This window comes from Lycium ferocissimum, chromosome 8 (assembly GCF_029784015.1).
Source record: "Lycium ferocissimum isolate CSIRO_LF1 chromosome 8, AGI_CSIRO_Lferr_CH_V1, whole genome shotgun sequence".
NCBI lineage: Eukaryota > Viridiplantae > Streptophyta > Magnoliopsida > Solanales > Solanaceae > Lycium > Lycium ferocissimum.
This window is the reverse complement of record NC_081349.1, coordinates 19,410,754-19,424,351: the sequence shown is the minus strand read 5'-3', so window position 1 is coordinate 19,424,351 and position 13,598 is coordinate 19,410,754. Positions and strand designations below refer to the sequence as shown.

Genomic DNA, 13,598 nt, shown 5'->3' with positions numbered 1-13,598 from the left:
ACTATGAGATTATTTCTTTATTTGGTTAAACATATAAGACTATTAGATCAACTTGAGCTCCCTGATATCTTGCGCAAACTTGAATTCTTCTTTCTTCTTTTTGTTACCTAGAATCTTTTTTTAACTTATTGTAGATGTCTTTAATATATTTATGGATTAAAAAAATAAGTTATCAGAATGGAATTGTCAAATTTTTTGGGAGCATATTTATGAAAATATCCATTATCATAATCCTGGTATGACCTATCCCAGATTAATTAAAGGTATTTTTACACTCAATGTCAATTAGGGTAAAATAATTACCCGATTTAGCCAATATTTTTTTTTACCCGTTGTAGCCACCGGAGAGGTTGTTTCCTTCATCCTCTCCGTTGTACCACCGGATCTTCATCCTCTTTGTTGTACCACCAGTTCTCCACCGGAGAGGTCGTCTCCTTCATCCTCTCCCCTGTACCACCAGATCTCCGTCGGATCTCCATTATTATACAATTTTATGCAATGTAGAAGTGTGTATAAACACCTCTTATGCATAAACATGTGTATAAACACCACTTGTATAAGTTTGCATAATATTATATATCAGTGTAAAAGTGTGTATAAACACCTCTTATACATTATTATACACTTTTATTCAAAGTTAATACATTATCTACAGTAGGTGTATAAAGTTGTATATTTCTACATAATGTTGTATACCGCGAAAAAATGATTACGCTAATGTAAATTAAAAAATATGGCTACATGAACGCAATTTCTTATACTGGATTGTATATTATTGAAAGTTCCCCTCAAATAAATCTAAACCATTAATGATAAATGGTATATGTGTGTCCCATTCATGCGGTATACAAGCGAAGTTGACGTCAAAATCAAGGCGGAGCTACATGGTTCGATGCAGAAATTATACTTATACTGTGCAAATAGAGTAAAACCAAATTTGTCATATATATAAAAAGTTGTTGGATACTCTTTACATAAGTATAACACAAAATGGCTCAAAAAATATCTGAACGTCTCTGGTTCAATCCCAGGTGTGACATTCTTGCATCTTTTTTGAATCCCTTGTTAGAACTCCTGCTCTGAGTCTGGCATAGAAAGATAAACATGAGGGTTGACGAGTCGCTCCGAGGTTGTTGAATGTGACGTTTTCGTCCCTCGATAAATATATTCCTCTGTTAAGACTCCACAAGTTCTTTTCAATGAACTTGCACAGCAATGCTGACATATCAGTTGAGTTGTAGAAACAGACAAATTTGACTTCTGAACATTTTTGTTTATCTACTAGAGCATACTGATCTATACTTATATTTTGTAGCCCAGAACAAGTAGTGCATGAAGTTTAATACACTGAGTATGCACATTAGCCAGTAGAATCTCTCCAAATGGTAGTGATTCAAGTTTCCACCCGAGAGCCATGGTTTGTGCGTTGAAATGTCCGTTACACGATTGACGATAGACACTATCACTGAGCTAAGATAGTATCCTATGGCTAAAGAAGCCCATGAGAGAGATGTTGCCAACGACCTCATACTGACCGGTGCTTCTGAGAAACAGAATTCGAGAAGCCCTGCTAGTGTGAAAAGATCGGCTGATCCAAGAAACAAGTACTGAAACGCGATCCAAAAGAATGTTATGGGCAACGGTTTGGCAGAGTCGATTAGTCCTGAGTTGGTAGCTACTCCTTTGCGCTTGATTTCAACAAGGGCTGCGATTGCCATGGCCACGATGGAGAGGAACAAACCGATACCAATGCGTTGGAGGTGAGAGATTCCCATTTCTGTTTTGGTTACTCTACGAGCGAATGGGATGATGAAGTGATCGTAAACTGGTGCCAAGAGCATGATGAACACTACAGGGAAAATGGGGAGTGAAGCTGGTGGGACTTTTAAAGAACCGATCTTTGTGTTCATTGAGGCTGCTTGCTGGACTGAGAAAGTAGAGAGTTGAGCAAGGCAGCAGTTGAGCATGATTGTGCAGGCAAAAATCGGGAGGATTTTCATCACAATCTTGACTTCTTCCACTTGTTGCAGTGAGCATTTTAGTGCACCACAAGCTGGTGTGTCTGAAATAGCCCGATTAAGGAAGCTAAGACTTGTCGATGGAGTCTCAATTAATTCTACGCCTTTGCTGTTTGAATGTTGGCCAACTTCTTTGCCGGTTGGAATTGGAGGAGAAGGGCTTGAAGCCATACTTGCTATAGCACTTGTTGAGTTTCTTGATGCACAAGAATTTAGCAGTGCAGCAATTAGAACCTATGCATATAAATCATCATTTTAGTCTCTTAGAAAAGATATACAGTCAAACCTCTCTATAACAATATCATTTGTTTGTTCGGATATTTTTTTGTTTGCTATCACGAAATGATGTTATAGAGAATATATGATACAACATACTTGAAAAATCGGTTCTAAATAAAACTTGTCGTTATAGTAAAATGTTGTTATAGAGGATAGCCGTTATAGAGAGGTGTGACTGTAAATCAAAGAGTGCTTGTGTAAAGTACATTGTTAAAGTGCACATAATACGAGAGGGGATGAAAGATTGAGGTTTTATGAAACTATATACCTTGCTGATTGTTGTAAAAGGGCTTCCACAAGGTATCTTGTTCCTGTAGAATGGCGAACCAGCAAGGAAGATTGGTATCGAAAAAAATATAGCAAATGTTGAGATTCCAAATCCCCATTGCCAACCCTTATTGTCTTCCACCCAAACCACAAAGGTTACAGCAATGAGAGCTCCAAACGCGAGGCAAAACACAAAGTAATTGAAGAAAGTTGATCTTTGCTTTCTTCCTTGTGGGGTTGCTTCATCAAACTGTTCAGCACCGTGGGGTGGCAACGATCCCTTTATACCTCCTACGCCCAATGCCACTAGGTAGAGTCCTATGAATAACATTGCAGCTTGTGCACCGTGAACTTGTTCACAAGGCACATTTGGCGATGCTTGAAGGTCGCATGTTCGTGGCTTCAACGACCCTGAACGAGCTTGTATGGTGAGTACCACTAGCCCCTGTTTTTGCAAGTCATTATTTCAGGAAATATTCAGAAACTATCAATCAAATTTTCATTGATGACAATTTAAAATGATGCAAGAAATATTCGTAGAGTTTTGTTTAAAACTCTCAGTTTCAGTTGACATTTCCCCTGTTGGAGTAGCAAACTCAGATTTGGGGTGGGGTCCCGGGGGGGGGGGGGGTTGGTGTCAAGACGTTTTTGGGCGCCTGTGATTGACTCTAGTGCCCCTGAACCGCACAAAATGGTCGACTATAACCTATGTTTCTCGTCTTTCTCCAAAAGTATTGTCGCACCCACGTCGGATGGTCCAAAGTTGCACTGCTTTTGGAAGATCCGACACGCACCCCTCAACAATTTTGAAAAGTCCGAGCAACATAAACTATTACACGACTCACTAGCTCTGCCTGAGGTGTGGATACCTATTATTCGTCAGCGGTCCAGCACACCCTTACTATACAAATTACAACCCCCCTCCCCCCCTCCCAAACTCATTACTCAAGTCGTCTAAGGTACATGACCCCCATATTGTAAAAAGGTTTCCTTCTTTATATGACTCATGAAATCTCACTAGTCAAGAAGCTGAATCAAGGGTTGTATTCTTGTTTTGTCTTGAACTTCACCTTGGTTGCACTTTTGATTTTCTTGTGGGAATATTCAGGGGCAGAATTATTAGTGCTAAGACTCAAGTAGGACTAATTAAGAAAGGAGTGAGCCCAAATAGTTCACAGTTCACATATAAAAAATAAAAAAAAAATGATGAAAAAGTTCCTCTAGCTGTCACAGGAATAAAGAGACACTCTCCTTTAAGTTCACTTTTGACATTCCAAATTCAGGTACTAACTCTATAGAATAAATCTATCAAGTTTGTTTCAATACCTACCAACAGTAGAATCTTTTGCATTAAACCCAAAATTAAGCTTAATGACAAAAATATGTCCACATGGAATGTAATATTCATCCTTAACCGGAGGTCTCGGGTTCGAGCCCTATTGGATACGGAATCGTCTTTTGTTAGGGAGCGCTTTACCCCAATGTGGGACTTTCCGGTGCGAATCCGAATTTAGTCCAGTCCTAATGCGAGTACCGGACACCGAATGGAAAACCAAAAAGAACATGACATGCAACAAAGACATAAAACCAAAAAGAACATGACATGCAACGAAGACATAGTTAGGATTTAAACAAAGAAAGATGAGGCTAATTAAAGTGGCCCCTTTTAGTTTGGGCCATTTTAAAAAAAAATAAAAAAAATCTAAACTATTCTATTGCTGTTTCTACTTTTGATAGGTGTATAATCAAGCATTAATAACTGCTATAGTGGCATTTGCCCTTTTGCCAAATGAATATAAAATTGTTCTCTATGGACATACTCTCATAATGGAAAGTTTGTGTCTATTTAAAGAAATTGATAGCACTGCCACATTACTAAAAACCACACACCTGTTACATAAGGCCTCCTAAAAGTTAATTCTTTTTAATCACCACTTATGGTTAATATAAATTCCCATAGACTAACCATAAAAAGCAAAAACCCTATTGCTACATGCGCACTTTATTGACATGCATATATGCAAACTTTCCAATTTAAAATTTCCAAAGTGTTTCTATTTCAGTCTCCATTGGAGCTAGTCATTTGCTTTTTTTTTTTTTTTTTGCTAGGTCAAAGCTCACAACATTTTTAAATTCTTAAAATGAAGACATGCACGACCACATATAGATAATTTAAAAAAGAAATCCTGGCCTCCTTGCTCCAGTGAGAAAAGCAAAGACATTGGAGTATGATTTGTTCATGATTTCTAGATAATATGATCCTGCTAACGCGGGATGCTTTGTGCACCGGGCTGTCCTTTTTTTATATTCTAATTTTTTGAAAAATATCAAAACTTGTTTTTTGATCCAACTACTACTGTATTATTTTCGGTAGATATTCTAAATTAAAAAAAAAAAAAAAAAAAGACTTAGGTGAAAAATACTACACTTTCTATGGTAGTAGTTGACTATTTATGATATTTCTTGTACTACTTGCAATCCCCGTCATAGAGTTATGGGTATTGCCACAAAGCAAGCCACCAAAAAGGAAAGAGTACATCCAAAACTTGCATTGGCCCTACCACCATTAACGCCAAAGGTGATGCAATAGGGTTAACACAAACAGAACAACAAAACTAAAAGTCACATAGCATAACAAAAAGGGGAGAAAAAGAAAAGAAAAGGAAGTGCATGAATAGATCAAGGAGTATGTATCCATTGACGACGATTGCGGTACCATGCTGGTGACAGATAACAAGTACTAGGTGAAATAGTCGAGATCATGCACAGAAGATTGCCCGAATACCCATTATTAAAAATAAAAAATAAAAAAGATAGTCGTGGAGGCAGGAATTGCATCGTTGCATCAAGGAATTCATAAAGATGTTCTTTTACGCGTAATGAATACAACAATCTATATATACACATAGACAATTTCACCTATATATTAAAAAGAAAAAATCATCTAGTACTCCTGAAATAACAAAAAGTGAAGCATCTGCCATGACTTGTGAGACGCTATTACTGGTTGACAGTTTGAGGCCAACAATTTGAATGCTAACAAACAATGTTGTTACATTTGTTTTCCAACCGATTCTATTTTTTAGATGTTGTATTTATAGTTTTTGTCTTTTTGCTAATTAACCCCTCATCTAATTCCAACACAACAAATCCTTATCCCAAGAGCCGACGTAAATTCTCGTTAAAGATTGATCCATAATATGCAATATATATCTATTCACCTACTCTGTGGTTGAAATTACGGCGTGTCATTCAAATAAAAAAATATATTTATATATACCATCGCCTCCCTCACTATTCATATGTCATGATTCAATAAAGAAAATTGACTATTGATAAATATTTTTCTGTCTATACATTGATAATCCAAAAAAATTCGTCAAAACTCAATGAATAATGGATTTCCTATTCTACCCTTTGCATTTAAATATGGGCCTCTATACAGCGAGTTCAAACTTTAAATTCCTGCAGTGCATCTAATCTACACATCCGCAGTGTACTTTTGAGATCAGAACAAATCCCTAACTACTAGGTAAAATATTTTTCTTAGTGTATTGTCACCATATATGCATAGTGACAAACGTAAAGTGCGGGAGAAAAAAGTACCCAAACGAAAAAGTTTTTGTGTGTGTGTGTATTTTTCGGTTTGAAAATGGCCTATTAATTTGAGTATGGGTCCCTGGAAAATGCTAACTCAAACTAGATACGCTGCATGAATAATATATGTGGGGAAGGTTGGATTCTTATTATGATCCTCCACTAAAAAAATTGTATCTAAAAATCGATTCTAATTCTACAAATTAGACGACATAGATCTTTTCATCCTATAAACTTGTGTTTTCCATGGTGCCACAATTCTTTTATTTAAACCAAATCGAATCATATCAATTGGTCTCTTTTCTAAGTCATGGCTCATGGTATTTCTTTTGGAATTTTAAAGAATAAGAATGACAAGGGAAAAAGCTCCATTATGGGGTCAATATTAATTTTCGAAATTTCTTTGCTAATAAGTTTGATGTTTGGTTTGATGGATGGGACAATGAGGGGAAAAAAAGAAAAGAAGCAGACATAGAAGATAAAAAGAAAAAAAGGCAACCAATTCCCATGCATCTTTAGTCATACTAATTATCAACTTGCATCGCTTTAATTGGCAAGTTGCATGCCCTTGTGCAATTTTTACACTAATCGTCACTATGTTTCGGATGCCTTTCCTAATAATTAAAACTAGTACTAGTATACTATGACTAGCTCACTATGCATGTCTTTTTTTATTTTTTAGTTTCCCACTCAGCGTTAGGTTATTCGCTTTAGGACCTCGACGAATTGGAATTCGCGTTCGTAAAGTTTATTAAAACATTTCTCATTTCAAGGGCTCGAATCAAAGACCTCCAATTAAGAAGGTTGGACGGATCATATTCATCTTGCCACAAGTGCTCTTAGGGCCTGTTTGGAAAGCCACCCAGGTAATTGGAATTGGTTGTAATTACATAATTTGGCCTATTTATTTGACCAAGTAATTACATAGTTAGGTGAAAATTGTGTTTAATTGAGAGGGGTAATTACACTCTCCAATCGTATTTTTTATTTTATTCTCCTAACCGTGTTATTATTCTAATTTTTGAAACTACACCTCTTAATATTGGAAAGAACGTGTCATTAACAAACTTGACATATGACGAGTGATGTTATTAAAGTATAATTCTGTTGTGAATGGGGTTATAGACTTATATTTTCCCTTTCTTTTGAATTATTTACTTATGTTACGTTGGAACTTACTTATGTAATGTTAGAATTTGACATATGAGTAATATGTTAAACTTTTTCTTTTGGATTTTGAATTTAGGTTATATTTTCAATTTTAAGTTATTTGCTTTAGTACTATTGACTTCCTATTTCACATTACATGTTGTTTATTTTTCACTTACAATTGATTGATTTTTTGTGTCAAACATTTGAATAATGTTATGGCATTATATTTATAAATATTATTTTTTTTGTCAAACATCTAATCCATGATGTTTTCACAAAAAAAAAAGTCTTCTTTTAAGTTTTATAATTAATTAAAATTAAATATTATTAATTTGAAAAAGATATATCAATTATTTTTTATAGTTTTAGTTACAAATATATGATTATTAATTAATATATTTTCAAGAAACAATGTTTTATTAAATAACTAATTTACTATCATTTATAAAGGCAAATATTTTTTTAAATATTTATTTTAATTTTTTTATAATTAAATTTTATGTTTAAATTAAACTAACTGTATAATTACACTTGCACAACCAAACAACACACTTGTAATTACATTGTAATTACGTTATGACAAACAAACAGGTCGTTGTAATTACACTACTGTGTAATTACTAGGTTCTGTAATTACTACCCTAGTAATTACACCAATTTCAATTACTAGGTGGCTTTCCAAACAGGCCCTTAGTGGTCATTACCCATATCTTTATTTTTATATGAAAGTTATGGAACTTTGCATTTTTAGTCCCTGAAATGTCAATGGATTCTGATTGTAGTCCTTGTTATATCTGGTTAAGTAAATTTGACTTTAAATTAATTAAAAATTTATCGTCCTTCATGTTTTCTACCGATCAAATAGGATTATTAACTTATTATACAGTATAACCAATGCCAAGTCTTAAGAGGAAGAAATATGACAAGAGTATCATGAAAGAACAAAATACGAGTAATTAAACAAGTATAGTTATCTTTACTTCAAAAAGTAATTTGACTTCTTTTCTTTTGTGTGTCAAAGTACTACGCTATCATTCTAACGGTTCAAGTATATTAAAATAAAGGGAAAAAATATACTACCACTTGATAGTATAGTATAAGAGAGAGGAAGAATCTTTATCTTTAAATATATAAATGAAAAGAAGGAAAAGAACAAAAGAGAGTGAATAGGTGCATCAAAAGCGTGGCGACGTTATTGCCTTTGATCACATTTCCCAACTTTGTTTCATTCAATATTGGCTACAATTTTGCCTTTGTTTCTGCTCATTTGCCGTCTCACCCCATTAAAATCCACGTGCGTGCTGTTCAGTCAGTTATAAATATCAAACATTTTTTACACTGCTGGTATACTTTATTTAAATACTCCTATTAGTTATCATTTTCAACATGTTAGTATCAATTAATGATCATTACTAAAATGTACCGTCTGGCGTTTCGAAGGAAGGCTTAAAAAAAGTTATTATCATGTGATCGAAAAGTCGCGAGTTTGAAAAGCAATTTCTTTGCAGTAAAATACGAGAATAAAGTTACGTAAAATTTACTAAAGTGTACTGAACAGTGACAATAATTTTTGTATTATCGGATTATTTATATCATATTTAATTTCAAAGATTTCAAATCCTACTGTTCAAAGAAGTTGACTTAGCTATATCTTTTGAATGACCTGCCGATGTAATTTTCTTTTTTTAAGTATGGTGTATAAAACTTAAGTTCTCACTTTTTTTTTCCCTCACAATCACAAAACAAAGAGAAGGAAGAGTAGAAGGACTGATTAATACACAGAGATGAGGAAATAAACAAGATCATAATTGGGAAATGGAAATGGAAAATTTACCAGAAATTCGATGAGTGCACTGATGATATATATGTAATAAGTTGTGCAAAAGGCATCAGATAAGAATCCACCAAGAAGTGCCAGTAAAAAAGCTGTGCCCATAAAATTGGTCACAGAATTTGCTGATTCTGATATCGAAAAATGCATATACTCAGACAAGTAGAGCACTAAGTTGCTTGCATTTGCCAAATATGCCAAATTCTCCAGCACCTCCACAACTGTTACAAAAAATAATCACAAATCAAATTCTTTAAAATTTCTTACATGCATAATAAAACAAAATTTTGAAAAAGATTTGATCTTTATCAAAACCCCATATAATTTTTTTCCAAGAAATGGTTTTTACTATTTTTACCTAAGACAAAGGAAGCAGCACGTAAACCACCATGTCTCTTAGTGAGTCCAGGCCTATTTTTCCAATCAACATAACCATGCCAAGTGCTTGAGTGGCTTTGGCTCTCTGTTTCCTGTTACACAAAACAGAGTGATGATTATATGATAGGAAATGAAAAATACCAAAGTAAAGGGAAAGAGATGGGGGAAAAGAAAAAGGAGGAGGAACATACCATTATTTTTTCTTGTATTTCTGTGAGTTTTAATCTCAACTTGGGTTTAGGGGTTTTATAAGTTGAGAGCTTAAGAGTGTGGGGATCTCAAGAATTCTTAGAGGAATAAGATAGAAAAGAGAGTAATCAAAGTTGGGGGTTATTTAAAGAGTTAGAAGAGAATGGTGTGGACCCTTTAGTAAGAGACTTTGCAAAGCATTTGGGAAAACCAAAGGCTAAAGATCCCCCGAATTATTTATCCGCGGTCCACCTGCAGCCAAATCTCTTTATAACGGCATTGTTTGTCAGAATATTTTTATTTGATGTAGCAAATTATTGTTATAAAAACATACAATGTAACATAACATAAAAATTTGATTTCAAAAGAACTTAACCGTTATAATAAACTGTTGTTACATACAATAAACATTATAAAGAGGTATGACTATAGGTTATTCACATTAAATATGATTTATATTTTTTAAACACTTAATTAGTTATGATTAAATAAAAGTATGTATTTTTACTTTACTTTTTAAATTATTAAAATTAAATTGTGTTTGGCCATAGTTTTTGTAAATAATATTTGGTTGTTGAAATGTACTTTTTCTAAAAAACATGATTATACCACTAATTTCTAAAAACGAGCAAAATCACCTGAAGCAATTAATAAACATAACTGGTGCATAAATACTGTCCCATCAACCCATCTTGCACTTGTACTTCATACAAAACCCAGCAAGAACTAAACCAAGTAGCTGTAAAAATAAACACTTTGTAAAACTTTTATAAAAATAGCTGTAAAAATAAACACTTTGAAGGTCCTTTTTATAAAAATAAAATTTTTTAGGGCAAAATTGAAAGCAGAAAAACAAAAAGTAACGGTCCAATACAGAAAATGGAAAAAGTGAAAAACAAGGTTTTGGTTGTTTTTCAAATTTCAAATACAACTTCAAGTTGTATTTGAATTTTTATGGCCAAACATCAATTTTTGAAAAAAGTAGGAAAAAATCCGGGAAAAAGTGAGTAATTCTCATGTTACTTGGTAGCTATGATTTGTTGCTTTATAAATTAAGGAGCCGTTTGGTTGCTTGGATGAGGAGAATTAATTTCCTCATTAATTCAGTATAACTTGTTTGATTTTTTGAATTGGAAGAATTAATTCCTTATTAACTTCAACATAATTTAAATTTATTTTGGTTGTAATATAATTTTGTCTCTTCTTATAAATAATGCAGTAATTATGTATTATTTTACACAGATTAAATTAGGAAGATGTATAAACAATGCATAGCTAAAACTAACGAAATGCCAAACATTCAACAAGAAATAATTCTTTGAATCATTAATTTCGTGTTTCTTTTTTAGCCAGATTAAATTATGTATTATTTTACACAGATTATATTCGTGTTTCTTTTTAATACGATAAATTATCAAACATTCAACAAGAAATAATTCTTTGAATCATTAATTTCTTTAGGGTTCGCTTGGTTTGCAACCACGATAAGACGGCATTATAATTGGGGATTAAAATAATAATGAGTTATTTAGTTGATATAATTTTTGTAGATATTTGATTCATTCAATTAAATATAGGAATACAAAGATTAAATAAGACGTGTATTTCGTTTTATAATAGCCAAAGTTGGATAAATTTTTATTTTTAATTTTAACCTTGGCCTATTTAAATAACTTTTGGAGAAAGACATTTCTTCCATTGATTGCTACCGGTACCCTACCCCGAGATTGTTATCTCATATTTCATACAGTATGATATAAATATAATACTCATTAAAACTACGGTATAACTAATCCTAAAATTGCTTATGGCAAAAACAAATCCAACCGAACATGAAATTAAATAGTTTCACATTTTATTTTGAGATTACCTTTTTTTTTTTTTTTTTATCTCATGAGCCAAACAATTCTTTATTTACAACTCTTGCAATAATAATTCCTGCAGAACTTGTATTTGAACCACACTAACCCTTAAATATATTTTCCAGACAACTGTGCAAAGAGCATTTAAAAACTCATAACCATCAAGCTAAACAAATGGAGAGAAAGGAAGAGAAATTAGCTGGTGCCCTTTGGATTTGCCTTGTGTTGTTTGACCCAAGAACTAATACAACAAATTCTAAAGCTTTGATGTCCCCACCATCCACCTTTTATCTATTTTCCTCATAACAAACTGCAAATGTTAAAAAACAAGCAATTCTTTTTATGTTTCTTTCTTTTTCTGTTAAGTTCTTAACCATATTTTTAATCAATATTTCCCTTTTCTTCCACCCGTATGTTACTAGTTTTGTTTCTTTAACTCAACTTGCTTGACTTATAAATAAACGAAATAAAGAATTGATTCTGTTAATCCCCAATACACGCGTTGCAACATTATCACTTCAAGACGTATTTTTAGGCTTATCACAATTCACATGGGAATCAATTGGCAGCTTCTAAATAAAGAATGACCTACCAATAGCAGGTGTATAAATATTTGCCTCCTGTGGTGAAAGGGAAAATTTAAGCTTATTTATACCATATATTTTTTATATACATTTTGCTCACTGCATTATGGTTAACTGGTGTAGATTCTCACCTCAGTTCATTATGCAATCGTTAAAAGATGAATTTTTAGCCTAACTCAACCATAAAAACTAATTTATGATCAGGAGAGAATTGGTAAATACCGTATAAGAAGGTAAAAAATCACATTTGTACCAATGTGGGAACTCAACACCCCAAACCCCACACGCTCACTATTGATCATTTAGATCATGGACAATATAAGATGGGACCCAACATCAAATAGACCATGAGCTTAGATGAGTCTCACTCTGAAACCATCCTAAGAAAATGGACTTCAAGCATAACTCAACCAAGAAGCTAAGTTAGGTCATGAGGTAAAAATTGTCCAAGACTATATAAACAAACAAATAAGCCACATCCCTACTGATATGAGAACTCAACAATAATCATAAATTAGTGTGATTTGATATTTTATTTGGGAGAGGCAGGGCCCTAGTCTCCTCTTCTTCTTATTAGTGGTGTTATTAGTACTCTCATAGTATCTTACTCTCCAATTTTTATTACTACATGTTGCTTCTTTAGCTTTGTTTATTTACAATCTTGTTGCTGATATTTTTTCTGTCAAACCCATTTTGAAAACACTTTCCTAAGCCAAGCGTCTACTGAAAATAACTTCTCTACCCCACAAAGGTAAGAATACGATCTGAGTACACCCTACCCTTCCAAACTCCACTTGTGGAATTACACTAAATATGTTGTTGTATTGCTGACTTGATATAAGCACCGGCGTAGCGCTAGTAGGTAGGGTTTTTTTCCGTAGAAAAAAGTACAATTGGATTTTAAATTGCATATAGACACTTGCTTACTCTTTCTTTATGGATTCGTATAAAGAAAATAATTGGAGGTAAATGGAAGACTTGCTTTAATTTGGTATTTTTCCTTCTTTCGTTCTACTGTATTCATGAAGAAAAGAATTGGAGGTAATTGGAAGACTTGCTTTTATTTGGTGTTTTTCCTTCTTCCTTCCTGTGTTCTAATTTCTTTTAAATACTTTAATTGTTTATGTTTGCACATGTTGAAGGACTGAAATGAGTCAATACCTACCTTATCAGGTCATGAGTAGCAATGAAGCCCCCTCTCTACCCCAAATAATAGCTATCTTTACCTAAACATAACACCGAAAGTAGAAAGTACAAATGCTTCAAACTTTAATTTTTACTCGGAAAATAAAGGGGAGAGAAGAGAATCTAAACTATGTCTCTTGACCCTAATATCAATGTTGTTTGGTTGTTCAAGGGACCCGGAACAAAAATGGCTTAAAAAAAATTTTTTGAACCAAAATACCCCAACAAAAAAAAAAGTTACCAATGTACCTTTAGC

General features: G+C 33.3%; 1 protein-coding gene across 1 annotated transcript; it reads right to left on the bottom strand.

Annotated features, from left to right (window-relative positions):
- Window positions 1-921: 921 nt before the first annotated feature.
- LOC132067467 (protein NRT1/ PTR FAMILY 4.6-like) lies at window positions 922-9,735 on the bottom strand. The gene is made up of 5 exons (XM_059460720.1): window positions 9,714-9,735; window positions 9,503-9,614; window positions 9,148-9,365; window positions 2,566-3,009; window positions 922-2,252 (listed from the first exon to the last, which is right to left on the bottom strand). The coding sequence occupies exons 1-5, from the start codon at window positions 9,714-9,716 to the stop codon at window positions 1,275-1,277; spliced, it is 1,755 nt and encodes a 584-aa protein (XP_059316703.1). The 5' UTR covers window positions 9,717-9,735; the 3' UTR covers window positions 922-1,274.
- Between the last annotated feature and the right edge of the window lie 3,863 nt (window positions 9,736-13,598).

What these genes read in the sequence shown, in the direction of transcription:
- LOC132067467 (XM_059460720.1), bottom strand. An exon ending in TGCTGCTTCCTTTGTCTTAG is followed by an intron (nt 9,366 to 9,502) that starts GTAAAAATAGTA and finishes TTTTTGTAACAG; the next exon opens with TTGTGGAGGTGCTGGAGAAT. An exon ending in GTGCACTCATCGAATTTCTG is followed by an intron (nt 3,010 to 9,147) that starts GTAAATTTTCCA and finishes TTGCAAAAACAG; the next exon opens with GGGCTAGTGGTACTCACCAT.